This window comes from Aphis gossypii, unplaced genomic scaffold (genome assembly GCF_020184175.1).
Source record: "Aphis gossypii isolate Hap1 unplaced genomic scaffold, ASM2018417v2 Contig00369, whole genome shotgun sequence".
NCBI classification, from domain to species: Eukaryota; Metazoa; Arthropoda; class Insecta; order Hemiptera; family Aphididae; genus Aphis; species Aphis gossypii.
Window position 1 is genome coordinate 14,673 of NW_026083082.1, and position 17,755 is coordinate 32,427.

General features: G+C 37.7%; 2 protein-coding genes across 2 annotated transcripts; one reads left to right on the forward strand and one right to left on the reverse strand.

The window, feature by feature from the left end:
- Positions 1-636: 636 nt before the first annotated feature.
- LOC126553914 (uncharacterized) lies at positions 637-1,380 on the forward strand. The gene has a single exon (XM_050209027.1). It carries the CDS (start codon positions 637-639, stop codon positions 1,378-1,380), a length of 744 nt encoding a protein of 247 aa, XP_050064984.1.
- Positions 1,381-10,242: 8,862 nt separating this feature from the next.
- On the reverse strand, positions 10,243-12,827 carry LOC126553915 (uncharacterized). Its single transcript, XM_050209028.1, has 5 exons — positions 11,537-12,827; positions 11,152-11,474; positions 10,951-11,083; positions 10,587-10,868; positions 10,243-10,449 (listed from the first exon to the last, which is right to left on the reverse strand). Exons 1-5 carry the CDS (start codon positions 12,825-12,827, stop codon positions 10,322-10,324), a joined length of 2,157 nt encoding a protein of 718 aa, XP_050064985.1. The 3' UTR covers positions 10,243-10,321.
- Between the last annotated feature and the right edge of the window lie 4,928 nt (positions 12,828-17,755).

Sequence of the window (17,755 nt, forward strand, 5' to 3'; positions counted from 1 at the left end):
GTCATATTGAGCAAATGGCAATCGTAATAAGATATTTTGATGATGTAGAAAATAAACCTATCGAAGCATTCATCTCTGGAGCGTCTAGAAACTACTGATGCACAATCTATTTTTAATGTTTTAAATACAATAGTCCATAAGTTAAAACTCGATTGGCTATCTGTTTCTTCCGTTTGTTTCGACGCCGCAGCCGCAATGGCAGGTCATATTTCTGGAGTTCAGTCCCGATGTAAAGAAAAAAACTCTAAAATATTATACGTACACTGTTTTGCTCATTGCTTAAACCTTGTACTAGTAGATTCTTGCATTTCCCGTAAAGAGAATAGTATGATTTTTGATTTTTTTGGAACAGTTCAAATAATATACAATTTTATTGAAGGCAGTCCATCTAGACACGCGGTTTTTAAAAAAATTCAAAAAAGTGTTGGTGTAAAATTAAAGACCTTAAAATCCCTTTCGATAACTAGATGGGCGTGTAGAGCAGAGGCTGTAACAGCAATTCGAGACAACTTCTCGGTAATAATTCAAACAGTTAATGAAATAAATTATTCTACTAAGCAACCAGAAATAAAAGCTAAAGGAAAGGGTATTATTTCCCAATGTTTAAATTTTAATTTTATTATCTGTCTCGAACTGATGCATCCTATTCTACAGTTGATTGTAAAAGTTAGTAGAGTACTTCAAGATCCCGGATTAAGTATTTTGACAGCTTTGGAGGAGATTAAGTGTCTTCGTTTGGAAATAGAAAATATGCGTTCCGATAGTTTGTTTTATGATGATATTTATGATCAATGTCAGCACATTTGTGAAGAACATGGTGTAAACATACCATCAGTTAGACCCAGAAAACTGCCTGCACGTAGAGATGAAAATTGGAAAAATCAGTTTGTATTTGAGACCAAAAAAGAGGAAATCCGAGTTACTACAATGTATCCATTGATTGATTCGTTAGTACAAGGAATTGACGAACGTTTCAACCAAGAAAGCACTTCAATCATTACTGGAGTGGGGAAAATGTTGAAATTTGAATTGAACAAAGATGACATTAATTTATTGACAAATCATTTTGATTTATCAAAAGATGAATTTGTAAGTGAAATACATCTTTTGAAAGCACGAAACAAAGATGATATTCTTACTAATAAAGACTGTGCATTTTGGTTTAAATGGTTACGAGAAAATGGTGTTGAGACCATTTTTTTTCAGCATAGAAAAGTATTAAAAGGTTTCTCCGTCATACCAGTCACAAGTGCTTCGTGTGAAAGAGCTTTTTCGAAGCTAACACATATTAAAACTAAGTTACGGACGACAATGACTCAAGGACGATTGGAAAATTTAATGCTTCCGTATATCGAACAAACCATGGCAAAAAATATCTAAACGCTTTTTTACACGCCCCGACTATAGGTACTAGAGAACCCACAGCCACTACCGATTTTTCGTTTAGCCTTCATACCCGTAGTTACAAACCACGCGGCGGCTTTTTCTTTAAAATCTGCGTCTTTTGCTCCCGCTCTGCTCCAAGCACGTTCTTCCAATACACTGTCGGCCGCACTGCGATCGGTCAGAGAATTACTTTTATCGTAAGCTATATCGTGTTCCTGCACGCCGAATCCAAACCGTTATTCCCGGCAACCCGAGAGTGAGTCTTTTTTTTTAATTAGTCCCCGGCCCGCAGTACTGATAACCGGGCAGATGTAATTCAAACGGTAGACTATTTATTACGGTGTTCAGTAGACCTGCACCGCTATTGGACTTGTACTTCGAACGCGATAACATTATATGAGCACGTCGCTCGAACGTCACGCGTATTTATACAATGCGGTTTGTCGACCAAGTGATAAAGCTCAGAGTCGACAATATCGATCCACTATCGTTATGTAATAACGGAGCGTCACCGCGCGCCCCGAGACATGGACCGCTGTTTCCGAACACAATACGCGCGCTGATCGTAGGCCCGTCCGGATGTGGTAAAATAAATCTTATTTTCACGCTTTCGGTTCACGAGAACGGGATTAAATTTGAAAATGTGTATATTTATTCAAAAACGCTAGATCAAGCTAAATATGTAATGCTCGATAAAATTTTGAGCGGTGTTCCAGGCATTAAATTATATAAATTCAGCGAGAACGAAACTGTTATTCAGCCGGAAAAAGCTCTACCTAACTCGGTTTTTCTTTTTGACGACGTCATAACTAATAATCATAACATTGTTCGCTCATATTTTACCCACTCAAGACATCATCTTATAGATGTGTGTTACTTTGCACAATCGTATTTACGCGTCCCGAAACAATTGATCCGCGACAACGCTAATTTTATAGTGCTTTTCAAACAAGACGAAATTTAAAACACGTCTACGACGAGCATTGCTCTGGCGATATCAAGTACTCAGAGTTTAAAGATTTTTGCTTGGCGTGCTGGCGGGGCGGGCGATTTGAATTCGTCGTTATCAGTAGTGAAAACGCGCGTGATGACGGTCGTTATAGGCACGGCTTCGTCAAGTACGTCATTATATAAAAAGACGGCGAGCTTAAATTTGCTACATTGACTCGGGATTATGGATAAAGAGAACAACTCGACAGCATCATCGCCTACGATATTGACGGATATAATTCAAGCGAGGGCGAATATAAAAAAAAATATAACGTTAAAAACGGGCAGGTTTGAAACGGATGCGTTAATAAATAACACATTTGGCTCCATTATCGAGCCTCTGAACGAGATACGTTCGAATAACAAAAGGAAACCTTTCCAGGCCACATCGCCTCCACCCGCATCGTTACCCTAGAGGGCGGCGTCGCCATTGCCAGATGCGGATTCTATTGTGAATCGTTCCCCGCTCCAACAGACTTCGCCTACAGCGTATGTAGATTTGAATGCACGTTTCGGTCCTTGGACAAAACCAGTGTTGGACCGAATATACGGTCCAAGAAAATTATTTAACGACGCGTTCGAATTGGGCGGAAAAGAAATACAATTTTTCGATAACGTGATACTCATAGAAGGCGATACACGTACATACCCGGTGACGGCGGGACTTATCGATTTGTTATTCCTTAATTCCCCCGAGTCAGGGAAATATACTGTTATGGTCTATGAGATATCTGTAAGATATCTACAAGATATCAAGGCTAAGTTAGCATAACCATGCCTCGTGTCGAGGGCAATGCGGTTGCTACTATGACCACATTGTGTCGGAATAGTAAGCGCACCAATAATTATAGTACACTAATGATACATTTGAGATGTTATTGCACATTTTCAAATTCGTGTTCGAATTTGCAACAACAACAACAGGACAACCTGGTTTTGCCCAGAAGGCGACCCACGACGTAAACAAGAGACGCACCACAATATATAAGGGAGCCCGAAGACCAGCAACGACAGATGTACCAAAGCTATCAACAACTGAGCACTTTCACGTCACTCAGCCACTTATTTTATTTGTTACATGTATTTTATTTATATGCAATAAAGACATATTTCGTTATTAAGTTTAACTTTCATTCAAATTAACCATTTGGATTCAAATCTGATACTGGCACGCAACAATACACAGGCGGATTTAAATGCGTATAAACTGATCTTAATTCAGACATCGGCGCACAGGACGTTGAACGGTGAACGTATTCGTAAATCTAAAGGACCTAAATTTGGAATAATATCAAATTTGTTTTCGAGAAAAAATAATATTTTAACGGGTGCGAGTATTAATATACGATTACAAAAACACCAATATCACTTATTGGAACGATCCTAACGAGTTGATCGATAGACTGCGTCTATTGTATTCGTCTCTCGCTGCGGGCAACATGGCAGTTCGTAACGAGATAATATCGATTTGTGAAGAATTAGTCGAGGCTAAATTATTGAAAAAAATACCCAATGTCTAAGCGTGCGATTGCGGCGGAACTTCACGCGTCGGCCTAATCCGCGACGTTGAGTCATTGTTTACGGTAAAAACGATTTATTCCAAGCAGACCTCGTCGACATGCAACAATATTCTGCCGTGAATAAATCGTATAACTATATACTGTTTATTATTGATTGTTTTACTAAACGTTTATTTTACGCGCCCTTGAAGACCAAAAAGGGTGAGGAAGTCACTGCAGCAGCTGGTAAAATTTTCGCACAGAGCAGACCTAATCTATTACACGTTGATCAGGGCCGCGAATTTTACAATAAAAATGTTGAAGCTCTAGTAAAAAAGCACAATATAAAAATGTATGTACTATAGCGTGCATAAAGCATCGATAATAGAAAGGGTCAATCGCACGATTAAAGCTCGTATGTTTAAAGAATTCACTAGCAGAGGTTCGCACGTTTGGATCACGATTTTACCCGCTTTAGTAGACGGTTATAATAATTCAATGCATAGAACGATCGGTATGACGACGATGGAGACCGACGCTCACCCGTCACGGGTAACACTAAAATACGATGTTGAAAAAACGGGGAAAAATTTAGCGTTGGTGACAAAGTCCGCATTAGCGTGTACAAGGGTGTTTCACCAAAGGATATTTACCCAATTGGTCTACGGAAATATTTACTATTATTAAAGTGAATAAGTCTACGCCGGCAACATTTATCCTTGAAGATTATATGGGGAGCCCGATCGCCGGCGGTTTTTACGCTGAAGAAATAAGCAGGACAATGTACCCCGACGATTATCTGGTGGAAAAAGTAATTCGCACAAAGGGTCATCGTGTTTTCGTTCGATGGTTAGGCTTTTCGGACGAACATAATAGTTGGATAAATAAGGTGGATTTAAAAATATAAGCACAGTTACCGCGGTACGATGGACGCGTTTGGAGGTTCACCGACCAGTCGGTTGAATAAAATAATCGCGGATATAGAGGAAAAATACGAAAAAGAGCTCGCCTTACACGTCGATTTAATCGAGATAATCGATGGTAAAATAACGGTACTCGGCGGAAATTTTACAAAAGAGCTAGCTATACATACTTATATAATTGACACAAACGTGGAAAAAATCTCGGCACTCGTACCGTATATCGATAAATATTTTTCTCAAAACGAAAATAAAATTAAATCTTTTATAGAATCCATAGACAGTATAAATAAAAATATTAAAGATTTGAAAACTGACTTGACGCACGCATACACCAGGATAGTTATACTCGAGGATAGAATCGATGGATATCATATATATTTATATATATATTATAATATAGCTCTTGCAATAGCAAGAATTATGACTTTGGCTATTCTGGATATCCAGTGCATACTTGGTCCCCACTCAAAGTACATGATAAAAGAAAAGTCTATAGTAGACTTGGACGGGTGGGCTAGCCAACATTGATTTTTAAACATATTAGAACACGCGAAAATACGCCAAAATTCAATGCTGTCAACATGTAGTTGTATCGCAATTACCATCACTGTCACCGGTTTGCGGGGACGTCCAATATTCGGAAATAGGAAAGATTTTAACATCACTACATTTCGATTGCATTTACGTGAAAGGCGAAGAAAAACGGCAGATCATTCAAGACTTCATTCCCAATGTCAAAATCATCGAGATGGGCACAGATTTGGGCTGTCCGCGTCTCGACCAGCTACATGCGGGGCCGGGAAAAAATATACAACCGTGCTATTTATACCATATGAATTTAGGTAGCACGCAATGTACATATAATCGAGTTTTCGCATTGCTTAAATGGTTTAAAAATAATATGTAAAAATAATGTGTTATATTATTTAATTTTTGTATATAATATTTCTGAAATATATGTATATTATATTATATAATTGTGTAAAGAGTTTTATTACGCATATATCTGTGTGCGTGTGTATAACATGTATCTACTCCACATCTGGGATTGACGGTTGGTCAGCGTTACACAAACGACCTCACATTCCATAACACGATTTTTAAAAATAATTTGTAGAATAATATAATTTCATTTCTGTATACACGATATTATTATATAGTCTCCTGCAAATAGATACATACATAATATAATGCCCACGAATGTCGAGTTTTTCACACAAATAAGCGTATTCATTAGCCACATCTGGACAACCCTACAGGCGGTGTGTAAAATACCATCATCTGGCGGCGAAGGTCAACCCGTCATTCGCTTGTGATCGTAGCGACATATTCCGATTACAACGCGCAGGATCCGCTAAGCGGATGGCCCTTTTCGTCCGTAATATGCGCATATGCGTTTATCAATCGATGTATCCGCTCGATATTGTACACGTCGATAGATTATGGTGGGGATGTCTGCTGATAATAATTTTAGACGAGCGGGCATCGGTCAGTGAATATTAAATCAGTCGTATTTTCTCAACTATTCGAAGCAGTCATCTCTTCATATTATCGTCCATCTACACTACAGTCTAGATTTTACAACATCTCCGTTCAAATAAAATGAGTTTTGTTTAATAAAAAATAATATTATTATTATATGCAATCGAGTGTAATGTCTATAATTTTTAAAATATCATTCGTTTGTATATATTATATGAAACTAACAGGAGTTATATTTTTCAGTTCTGAATTCATTCTCTCACCACATTCAACAACGTCAATATCCGCAACTATACGATCTACTAAAAATACAAGTGACTTCGGTTCCGTACATTCATCAGATAAATACCGTGAACTTAAAGTGCGTTAATTTTAAGTCGAATAAAATAATTAAATATTTTTTAAAAAATAATAAAAATATCTATTCATGCATAACGACATGCGCATACACACGCGTTTACCAAATTTATTTTTATCTAACATTTACTGTTTCTGTTCTCAGTACGATTATGGCATTTTTACAATCGCTAAAGGCTCAATTGAACTCCGTCAACCTTTCTGTCGGGGAACTACGCAAAGACGTTCGTTACCCCATAACACAGAAATGTCGAGACGAAATTTGGTACTGCAGTGTCCTGCATATTATCGGACCACGATGGCGCCGGTTCAATAAATATATTTCTACCCAAGGCGATCCGGATGAACGATGTGGATATTGAAACATATAATTTAGGCGTTGTACCTCCTGTTAGTCTCATTTATAAGGGATTGAATAGAAGGAGCTTTATCGTAGATTTTGAATGAAATCTATAATCGAAATCCTCTATGAACGGTTATCGATAATTTTCTATTACTATTATTTAATTGTTTTATTATTTTTAATAAAAAAAAAAAAATTGTAAGTTTATTCTTATTTATATTTTATCTCAACCCTATATAATGATAATAATTTATTCGTAATAGTATAAAAGGTTTAGTTATAAGGTTTCGATATTTCTTAATATGTATATCTTAACATGTATTTATACGCATTTAGGAGTTGTATAATATAATTATATATATTTAGCGTGTTGAATAATTATTCTAGCAAAGATGAGATGGTTAAAAAAAAAAAATATGTTTTTATTTTCATTTTATCTAGATCCTATAGTTTTAAGGGACATATAATATAATAATATACATTTAACAAGTTATATAATTATTTTGTCCAAGCAATGAGTTGGTTTTAAAAAATATATTAACATCGGTATTCTATAAAATAATATTTTATTTACATAAAATTAAATATATTACATTTTAGTGTTAAATTCAGATATTATTTTCTTTTTCTAATGTGGGGTATTTTCTTTACGGGGAATATCTTCCCACTCAAAGTCACTCAAATGAAATGATTGCGCGTCATCTGAAAATATGATACGTAATTTAAAAAAAAAAAAATATATAATAATTTTATCTATAATATTAAGACTCACTTAATATTTCTCTATCGTTGGGGAATTGTGCAGATAATAATTTTAGGATGGACGGTGAATTCCAGCTCGACATCTCCTGCGTAGACTGTTGCAATGGCGGACTTGAATCGGGTGATTTCCACGGAAATTGTTGTCCGGCGTGAAACCCGAGCGAATAATCGACGCTGGGTTCACTGTGTTCTGCAGCTACAGTAAGCATGAAGTCACGCGGATCATAAGACTCGAGGAATAATGGTGGCGACTTAAAATAAAATAAAGTTTAATTTAAGTAGTAGTATGAGGTGTGGTACAAAATGATGATAAAAAAAAAAATAATAATAATAGTTGAAAAACTTACCACGCATCGTTTCTTAGGGATATGGTCGAAAAATGAGCACTCTGACATATTAATATATTATTATCACACGTTCGAAAATACTTGACTCTAAAGACTGACTGATGAAGAAATGACCATCCATGTTCCTGTAGGTATGTTGACATATAAATCCCCATCCACGTCTTATCACACAGCGACTGAGTGGGGATTTTTAAAATAATAATAATGTAGGAGCCCTCACTCGGGACTACCCGAAGGACCACTCGACATATTATCGAGAATATTATACAAATTGGGGGCATTGGCCATAACCTTTAAACGCCGTAAATGGCAATAGATAGGCAACCCTATGCCTTCGCCTGAATATTGGCAAGTCGGCAACCTAATGTCCACTGACCGAACGAACGGGAGAGAACGGGAGGGAATTTAGGACAAGTACAAGTTGATTATGGGGAGGGGGCTCGGTGGTCGGATCGATATGGTGCAATGATCACCGAGCTTACACAATTAGGGACAAAACTTAAAATACTGAGGTCTTGAGATGCTGACGACGAGGTTGCTGATCTGGACGACCTGGGCGGCCTCCCACACACCACGGCGAGTGCTGGCGGTCTTACGCAGGAGATGAACAGCACGATGAGCAGACGAAGAGATCGTAACCGATGAGTATGCGATGTATAATGTACTAACCTTCAGTAGGAGTCGATGTAATGACATTCACACACGACAAATCGGTTGATGAGGAAGCTCGCAACAAATAAAAACTCCAATAATTTTATGCCTGGATGGCGAGACAAGTATAATGAAATTCGTGTCGCATTGACAACGAATATAAATAATAAGTACAACAATGTAGAAGCAATAATTGCTGTGTTGGTTGCGCTCAATGCGACTTACAATACAAAAAAAAGCTCAGCAAACTGTGAGAGAGAAAAACAATAAACAATAATAATAATAATAATAATTAGGGCGTTGGCCGCATAATAATAAAAACAATGATAAGAATAAATAATGATATAAACACAAAAAATGATAATGGACAGCAATCTGACCAATAATTTACATAGATAACATAATATACGACAACGATAATAAATGAACAAGACAATTATAATAATTCAACAAGTAACTATATATGGGGAGTGGATGAAAGAGAAGGGAAACGATTAAAAGGAAGAAGATAAGGAGACTGGTCGTCGTCGGGCATGGACACTTGGTTGCGCTAATTGTTTGGCGCGAACAAATAATATTACCGAAATCGTGAGATTTGTCGGGCAAGTGTGTGTACGAGTGTGCGTGTGGTGATAAGGACGATAAGGAGTAATGATTAACTTCGCCCCATCACGTGTACATATATTTAGTCGCAGTGAGTATAGGAACGCAGCTGTGCGTATAAGGGGTATTGTATAGTTTATAAATATATTTAACTCGATATAGTATGAGTTGAAATACTAGGGGTAAAGCATAACTATAATATTACTTTTTAAGGGGTTATGTATATATTATATATATATTTTACTCTATACTATACAATATACATATTACGTCGAAACACCACGATCGACATTATAACTATATGATTCATAAGAATACTGAAATGGAAATAATAATAATAATTTAAATAAACGGTGTTAATATATTTTAACATCTTACAATACAACGAATTTTTATACATTTAAATACACATGCGCGGTTATTTCACAATTATATAATATAATATACAGATATTTTATCAGGTTAATATGTAATAAATGTGTGATAATTTAACAATAGAAATATTAACAACAATAAATCAGTATTTCGCGAGATAGTGACCGTGCGCCAGAGTCGTGATATTATCCGGCAACACATACCGCTTATCGTCTGCTCTGTTTAAGACGAGCTTCATAGTTTTAATAGTGCGCACTTCATGCTTAAACGATCGTATAGAAACATTTTCTCTATACGGAGTAAAAGGCATGTGGCTATAACAATGTGCCGGGGATGGTGTGACCGCCGTCGACGGAGACGCAGCAGGCGTTGAGGCAATTCGATGTATTTGGGTGACAGCTTTCAGTGCGGAATCGGCTGCGATCATTTTCTCCACGTTACCGTCGAATTCATCGTCGCACTCGTACGATTCTACATCGTCGACATCGTCGGCAAACAAGCATCGCTTATGTTTATTGTCACGTGCCTCATAACACCTTTCGCGCGAATGCAGACTTCCTGTTCCACGTCGTAGGCGTATGATTTAGCACGCAGCTCTATGTACTAGTAAACGGTACGGCCATTGGTCTCGTTCTTGAACAGGCCTGGAATCCGTTTCCTAGCAGTCGAATAGCACTTGTGGTCGTTCGGTAAATTCGAGGTATCCATAAACCGCATAAGATTTGGATTGTCTATCAAGTCGTCGTAAAAATCATTCGTCACCACACGATAGAATAGTGAATCTGAAATATACAATAATAATAATAATAATAATATAATATAATATAATATATATATTGTTATTCAAGACTTCATATTGTATACACACCAGTATTGGTGTACAGCAAATCAATCTTATCGCCGTAATGTCGCTTCATGACATCATAATGAAATCCGTACATTAAAACTTTACTGAGTTCTAGTACGGAAAATCCTATATAGATGGGCTTACAGAAATCCACTTCACTGTTATGCTGGATAACCACCGAGAGATTCTCACCATAAGTAGTGCAATACTTGAACGTCGGACGGTTTATGAGCTTTCGCATTCTGACGGGACACGATACGAGTTCCAAATTAAATCTTTTCCGCATGTTTTCAATCGTCTTACCTATATACATGTAATAAAAATCGAGTTGATATAATTTATAAAAAATTCGTAAATTGTGAAATAAATTTATAAAAAAACGTACCGAACACCGAATTATTTAGATCCTTAAAGAATTGTTCTTCGAATTTGTTAGCAGCCTGCTTCCGTAATTCCGTGTTCACATTTATGTACGGGGATAGCCACGGAGATTGGCGGAACTCCAACACTCTGTGAGTCTGAAATGTACGAAAAAGTTGTAAGACACGATCCGTATACACATAATAATAATAATTTTAATAATCACTTTTTCGACTAAAACACCGTGGGCCATGGCCTGTTTTAAATTCATATAATGAACCACGTAGCGTTCTTTCCGCAAAAATGTGACCATCAACTTTCGGACGCTCGATCCGTGCGGTATGCTGGCGTGGGGCAAGAACGGCATATCGTTGTGAGCATCGTGCAGGTGTTGCGGATACGATATGTCGACTTCGTAAATTCTACCCACATCGTCCGTCTCGCTCATCCACTCTAGCTGGGCTAGCGCGACTTCCGGATTCCCCGGGTACCATTCGAAATCGCTAATCGGCATATATTTGCACATTGAGTACCCGTACAAATTGTTTGCTAAATATATAAGGAAAAAACATTGATTCACGCATATTATACAACTTATATTTTATAATCACCATCTAGGTATATGAGGGACGTGCTGGGTTCATAGGCATTGTATCCGGGCGTCTTAGTATTGTTGGCACGCGCGTGGCGCTTACTAGCCTGAACCAGTCCACCACGAGTGCCCGACTCGATAAAAAGAACTTTCTCAAAGTCCGTCAAAAGTGAAAGTTGAACTTTCGTAAACTTCAGCATGCAATCGAAACTGAATCCGGGCGACGTGTAGTAATGCGCAGGGTCCAGGTGATATGTGGCCATACATATATCCCTGAAATTCTCGAACACGTCGGCGCTTATCAGCACGTCGATTTTCAAGTACAAATCGCTGTAAGCGCCGAGCGTCGTACAGCCGAAATGATTCCAAACCCGTAATGCGTGATTGTAATCCACGTCGCTCACGTGCGTCTCCGTCAACGCGCTATAGAATTGAAACTTATCCGGTAGCGACGTAGCGTCCAATTTATCCCACGAATCTGTATATTCATATGGATATACGCCTTTCCTCGTGGCCAACGCCATCTCCGAAGGGTTGAACACTTTCGAGACTTCGCGGAACTTATCGAGGTTCGCGGAGGAGAGGTTCTCCGCCAAGTTTGTCAAGCTCGTCGCCATGAACCGACACGTATCCACAAACCTGACGGAGAACGAGTTGTTTATATATTTCGAAAATGAAATATACTTCTCCTCGGTGTTCGCAATTACCGATATTCTGTTATTACCAGCGTCCGGCAAGTTTGTCACGATAAAATGTGCGTCGTAGTTGGAAAGATTATGCAGGAAGCACGGGACGAATTTAGGTGTTTTTAATTTGAGATTGCACGTGTTACATAGTGTTTTTAGAAAACGACCCGACAAGTGATCGTGATGTGCAGTTTTACAGTTTTGTTCGCCAAACGAGCAACCGCACAAGTCGCACAGCGTCTTGCTATCGTGCACGCGGCAATCCTCAACACTCATAATAATCGGTACATTTACTTCTTTATATAATCTGGCTATCTTATCGGCCACATCGATGACAGCGTGGACAAAACGCGCTGCCACATCGTCCTCGGTCGCCGAGCCGCGAAAAATGACGGGAGCTCTCGGTATGTCGAACTGTTCGAACAAATCTGACGGTACCCCCTCCGCTGCGACGACGAGGTAGCCGTAACTCATGGGATGGTGTTTGTGTATCGCCGTAGTATTAACGCCGTATCTCCGGTCTGTTTTCAGTAATAAGGCTTCAAAGTCGGCATACACTACGAACGGGAGACGTTCCGTCTTAGACCACGCCTTGAACTCGAGCGTATCCCCCTCTTTCGGCATCAGAGGCAATCAGGAGTGTTTTTAGCGATCACTATTTTAAAAAACAATTTAATTAATAACCACGAGCAAATTATTGACGTTCCTCATCATATGTGTAAAATTCTAATTTTACACAGAAAAAAACTGATTTAACTACTCTTATTGCGACGAATTAGTTTTTATACTTGTATAATATATACTTAAAAAATGTGTACTTACTATGATAGTTTTGTACGTGGATACTGAGTTTGTCCCGCCGGGTGAACGTCTTGAAGCATATCCCGCACGAATTCGTCGATCCGTCGTGGGCTTTAGCGTGTCTATTCAGATCGCGCTTATGAACGTACACTTTTTCACATGATACACAGTTAAACATTTTTAAAAATTTAATATAATATTTAAAAGAGTGAGCGAAGTAATACGAATGTACAACAGTTGACGTTGAACTGCACTGACCGTCTGTGGCACACATGCGGCTGCAACACATGCGGCTGCGACACATACGAATATTTGGTGCGCGGGTTGACGGGCGGGTTGTGAAGGGTATTCGTAAACATCAGCACGATGGTCGGTATCTGATAACTGGAGATAACGTTGTATACTGTGGATAACTATTCGAATATTTTAATTTACATTATTATTTTTATTATGAATAATTTGCTTGGCTAGCATTCCTTACGAATTGTCACCATATAGTCGTCAGTTGCTGGTAGTCCGTCGCACTGATTAGAAGCGTATTATCCGCGTTTAAACGTTAACGGATAGAACACACTTTCTACGATTTAAATACAATTATTTTTTATACGACGCATTACAATGAATTTATTAAAATGCTCCATCGGTTGTCGATCACTAGTGCATTTGGTACAAGAGAACACGGTGTAACGTCTCACACAATCTTGTACCCAGGTTCGGTTTGTGGAGCGTACCCTGACGAAAATGGTAAGGTCGCCAACCCGCAGCCGAGATTTGGAAACCGGAGCATGCGGGATTTTATAATAGTATGTGGATAAAAGGAAGGAAAATAAATAAAAAAATAGTTATTAACACATTGTTTTTGGGGATGGTTATTCCGTAATATTTATATAATAATTAAAGAAAAATATGAATGGTACGTTATGGCCAAGAAAAGCCACACGGCATAAAAACTTCGCCTCAAGTAAAGGTCACGCAAAAAAGAATAATAATAATAATTTAAATATAGTAGCACATCATACTAGGGCACGGCTCCGAGCATCGGTTACCGGCGCGTATATAACAATAATAACAAATATAAGATAGTTGTATATCTAGTTTAATATTTAATTTAATATTCAATACCGGCCAAGGTATTTATTTTGTATATAATAATAATAATATAATATATCACCAAAAATGTCCAGTGGCTGGAGAGTCGTCTCCGAGACCCCTCGGTGATGGATTTTGACTACTCCAACATGTTGTTCAATGGAGTGGAACAATACAAGTGACAAGATAATACGGCCATTAGCTTTATCATGCACATGATAACTTACATCGACGACGTTACCTAATGGTTATGTCATCATACTTGGCCGATATAATAGAATATATATATATATATATAATATTTTAATTGGTAACACTAATTAATATATTGGTGTCCGGTCACTCCGGACCACGGGTACTAGGAATAGTGACAGTATGTGTGTGCACATCATTATAACTTGGTGTCGTCTTCGGGCAGCAGCAGAGGGGCCCGCGGGACGAAGAGCACAATCGCATCATATTATATGGGTTAACGGAATAGAAATATATTACATTGGATTTTGTCCGTTACAACGGATCCGGAATATCCTCAGTATACAAGCTTTTTATCGAGGTTGAAAACATTCGATTCACACCCGCCTCGATCGTATCAAGATAAATATTCACTGGCTGAATGCGGATTCATTTATTCCGGAACTAAGGATTTGGTACAATGTTACTACTGCGGTCTATTGCTGGTAAATTGGGAGGAAAATGATGAAGTTTGGCAGCAGCACGCCGTGCATAACCCTAAATGCGTATATGTGTTATTATATAAAGGCGCTCAATTTATTTCGAATATTCAAAATGAATTTAATGACATTCGTAATAATCGCGGTAATAGTAATGATCGAGTCCATAGATGTAAAACGGAATCGTATGATGTCGTCGGATAACATGTAGATTATTCATGCCGGTTATAACACGATAACCTGTATATTTTTATTGAATAAACATCTAATTATATTAAACGATTCAATAGCGTTAGTATTTGACTCCGCATCCTACTAAAAGAATGCATGTATGTACATGTTTTACACATTTATGTATATGTTTTATACGTGTATGTATATGTATTATACGTGAATGTATATGTTTTACACATTTATGTATATGTTTTATACGCGAATGTATATGTTTTACACATTTATGTATATGTTTTATACGCGGATGTATATGTTTTACACATTTATGTATATGTTTTATACGCGGATGTATATGTTTTTATACGTATATGTATATGTTTTATACGTGTGTGTACTCACGGCGATCGTGGTACAAGTGGCGGGGTTTTAGCGTGATTATATGGAGATATCGTACTGATGCGAGGCGAAAAAGCGTCAGTCGCATGTACGGATAGATGGCGCCACCGTCGAAGATAACATGATAACGTGATAACACATATCGTATTTAGCAGCTGATACTAGGCGGAAGAACCGCGTCAGCCAAATGTTCGGACAGATGGCGCCACCGTCGACGACGTCGATAATAGAACATGATAATAGTGTGATGGGCAGGGCGACGGTGACGCGGTATGGGCGGCGGTGCTCAGATTACGTAGTGTATAGGATGGGGGCGAGGAGAGGGGGTGGCGCAGTATGGGCCAGAGTGGCCCGATGACGTGTTGGATAGGACTGGGGGTGAGGAGAGGGGTGGCCCATAGTGTATATGGGGCGGGAGGGGGAGGAGGTGGCGCAGTATGGGCGGCGGTGGCCCGATGATGTAGTGGATAGGGGGGAGGGTGAGGAGAGGGGGTGGCGCGATGACGTAGTGTATATCGGGCGGGAGGGGAGGGGGTGGCGCTGTGTGGCGCAGGGTGGCGCAATACAGTCGGTGGGGAGGTGGTGAAGCAGGGGGGACCCAGTACCGGCTATTTCACCCTACTGATATTAACTATATATATAATTAAAATATCAGAAGACTTATTCCATCATGTTAATATTAATATAATTTTCCTATATTACTCATTATATTATTGTTAATGGTTATGTCATTTAAACATCGTTCTATATTATATTCTATTTTACATTTCTACATTTTCCACAAACGTTCGGTTTTGAGCCTGAACTTTTATTCTAAAAGTTTTGCACCCCTCATGACTACAATACATGAGCACATTGCAATGGTTATTAAAATATTTAACCCTTTTCGCATTAATAACACGCGTATTGTTCACAGTTCTTATGCGCTTTCTGAACATAATAGGACATTTAGTCTTATCTAAAAGTTTTTTACTGTTAACATGTGTATATAACATATGGGACCACTCATCATATGAAAATGTTAAAATTCCTTCAAAAAATGGACATTCATTGCTGTTATATTGTTTTGGAAAACAATTTTTTTGTTTCCAAAGGCAGCACAACACCAGACTTAACCGGAGTTTTCTTAAAAAATGCATTTCTAAGGGGACTTGCCACAAGTCCAACACCTTTTCTGCATTCTAATTTACTTGGTGTAACAAAATCAGATTCAACGATTATGTTTTCTGTTAGATTTGGAGTACTACTAAGTATTAGTGGATCCTTTATCGTCCAATTATAATCACTTTGGGGAGATACACTGGTGTATTCAAGTGAAACATAGTCATTTTGCACAAGCTCAGGCTCTGTGTAATCAGAATATGAAGTGCAATTTTCAAAACTATTATTTTTAATACCAGAATTTTCATTAATATAAGCAGTATTTGAATCTATATGGTTTGTGTCATCTGATGGATTGCACAAAGACACATTGAAGTGTTTTTTACATTTTTGATATACTCTATTACGGTGAAAACTATCTGCAGGGGCTTTAATGATTCTGCATATATCATTTAGAATTTTGTTATTGTAATTTAAGAAATCACAAGATGTATAGTTATACTTTTCAATACATTTTATTATTGTACTATTAATTTCTGACACATTACATATATCAATATTGTTCATACTTGTAATACGTTTACGAAGAGATGAAGTGTTTCTATTGATAGCATTTGCAATTGTTTTTTTTAAACTACGATCATTTTCTTTATTAAAGATGATATTGCAAATATTAGTTACACAACTGTCAGAAACTGAGACATTCCCAAAATTTAACTTTGGATATTGGATCACAATATAATGAGCTACCTCATCCAATTTTTCTTTTAAACTCATTTTAAAGCTTATAAGTTGTTTTATGTATGAATTAAAAAAACGTCCACACTTTTATCTGTCTGAGTAAGATCTCTTTGACTATTTTGTGTCGGAATTAACAATTCGTCGGCACTTTTAGATGTCTGAGCTTACTCTTCGACAATTTTGTGTCGGAATTAATAATTCGTCGGCACTTTTAGCTGTCTGAGTGAGACCCTCTTCGACAACTAAGATTATAACTAAAACTACAACTAGAACTACAACTAATTTTTTTTTTTTGTCAACTACAACTACCACTAACTACTTTTTTTTTAAAAAAACTTCAGCTACAACTAAAACTACCACTACAACTTTTTTTTTTTGGGGGGGGGAGCTCCCGTTAAAACTACAGCTAAAACTACTTTTTTTTTTTTTTTTTTAATTACAACTACCACTAATACTAACTACAACTAAATAAGGCAATGCTACTGTACGGAAATCGGTCGGGAAAAGCAGGATCACAACACCTGAAAAGTTTAAAATAGATAGACTTTAATTTTTAAAACTACAAAAATATATTATATT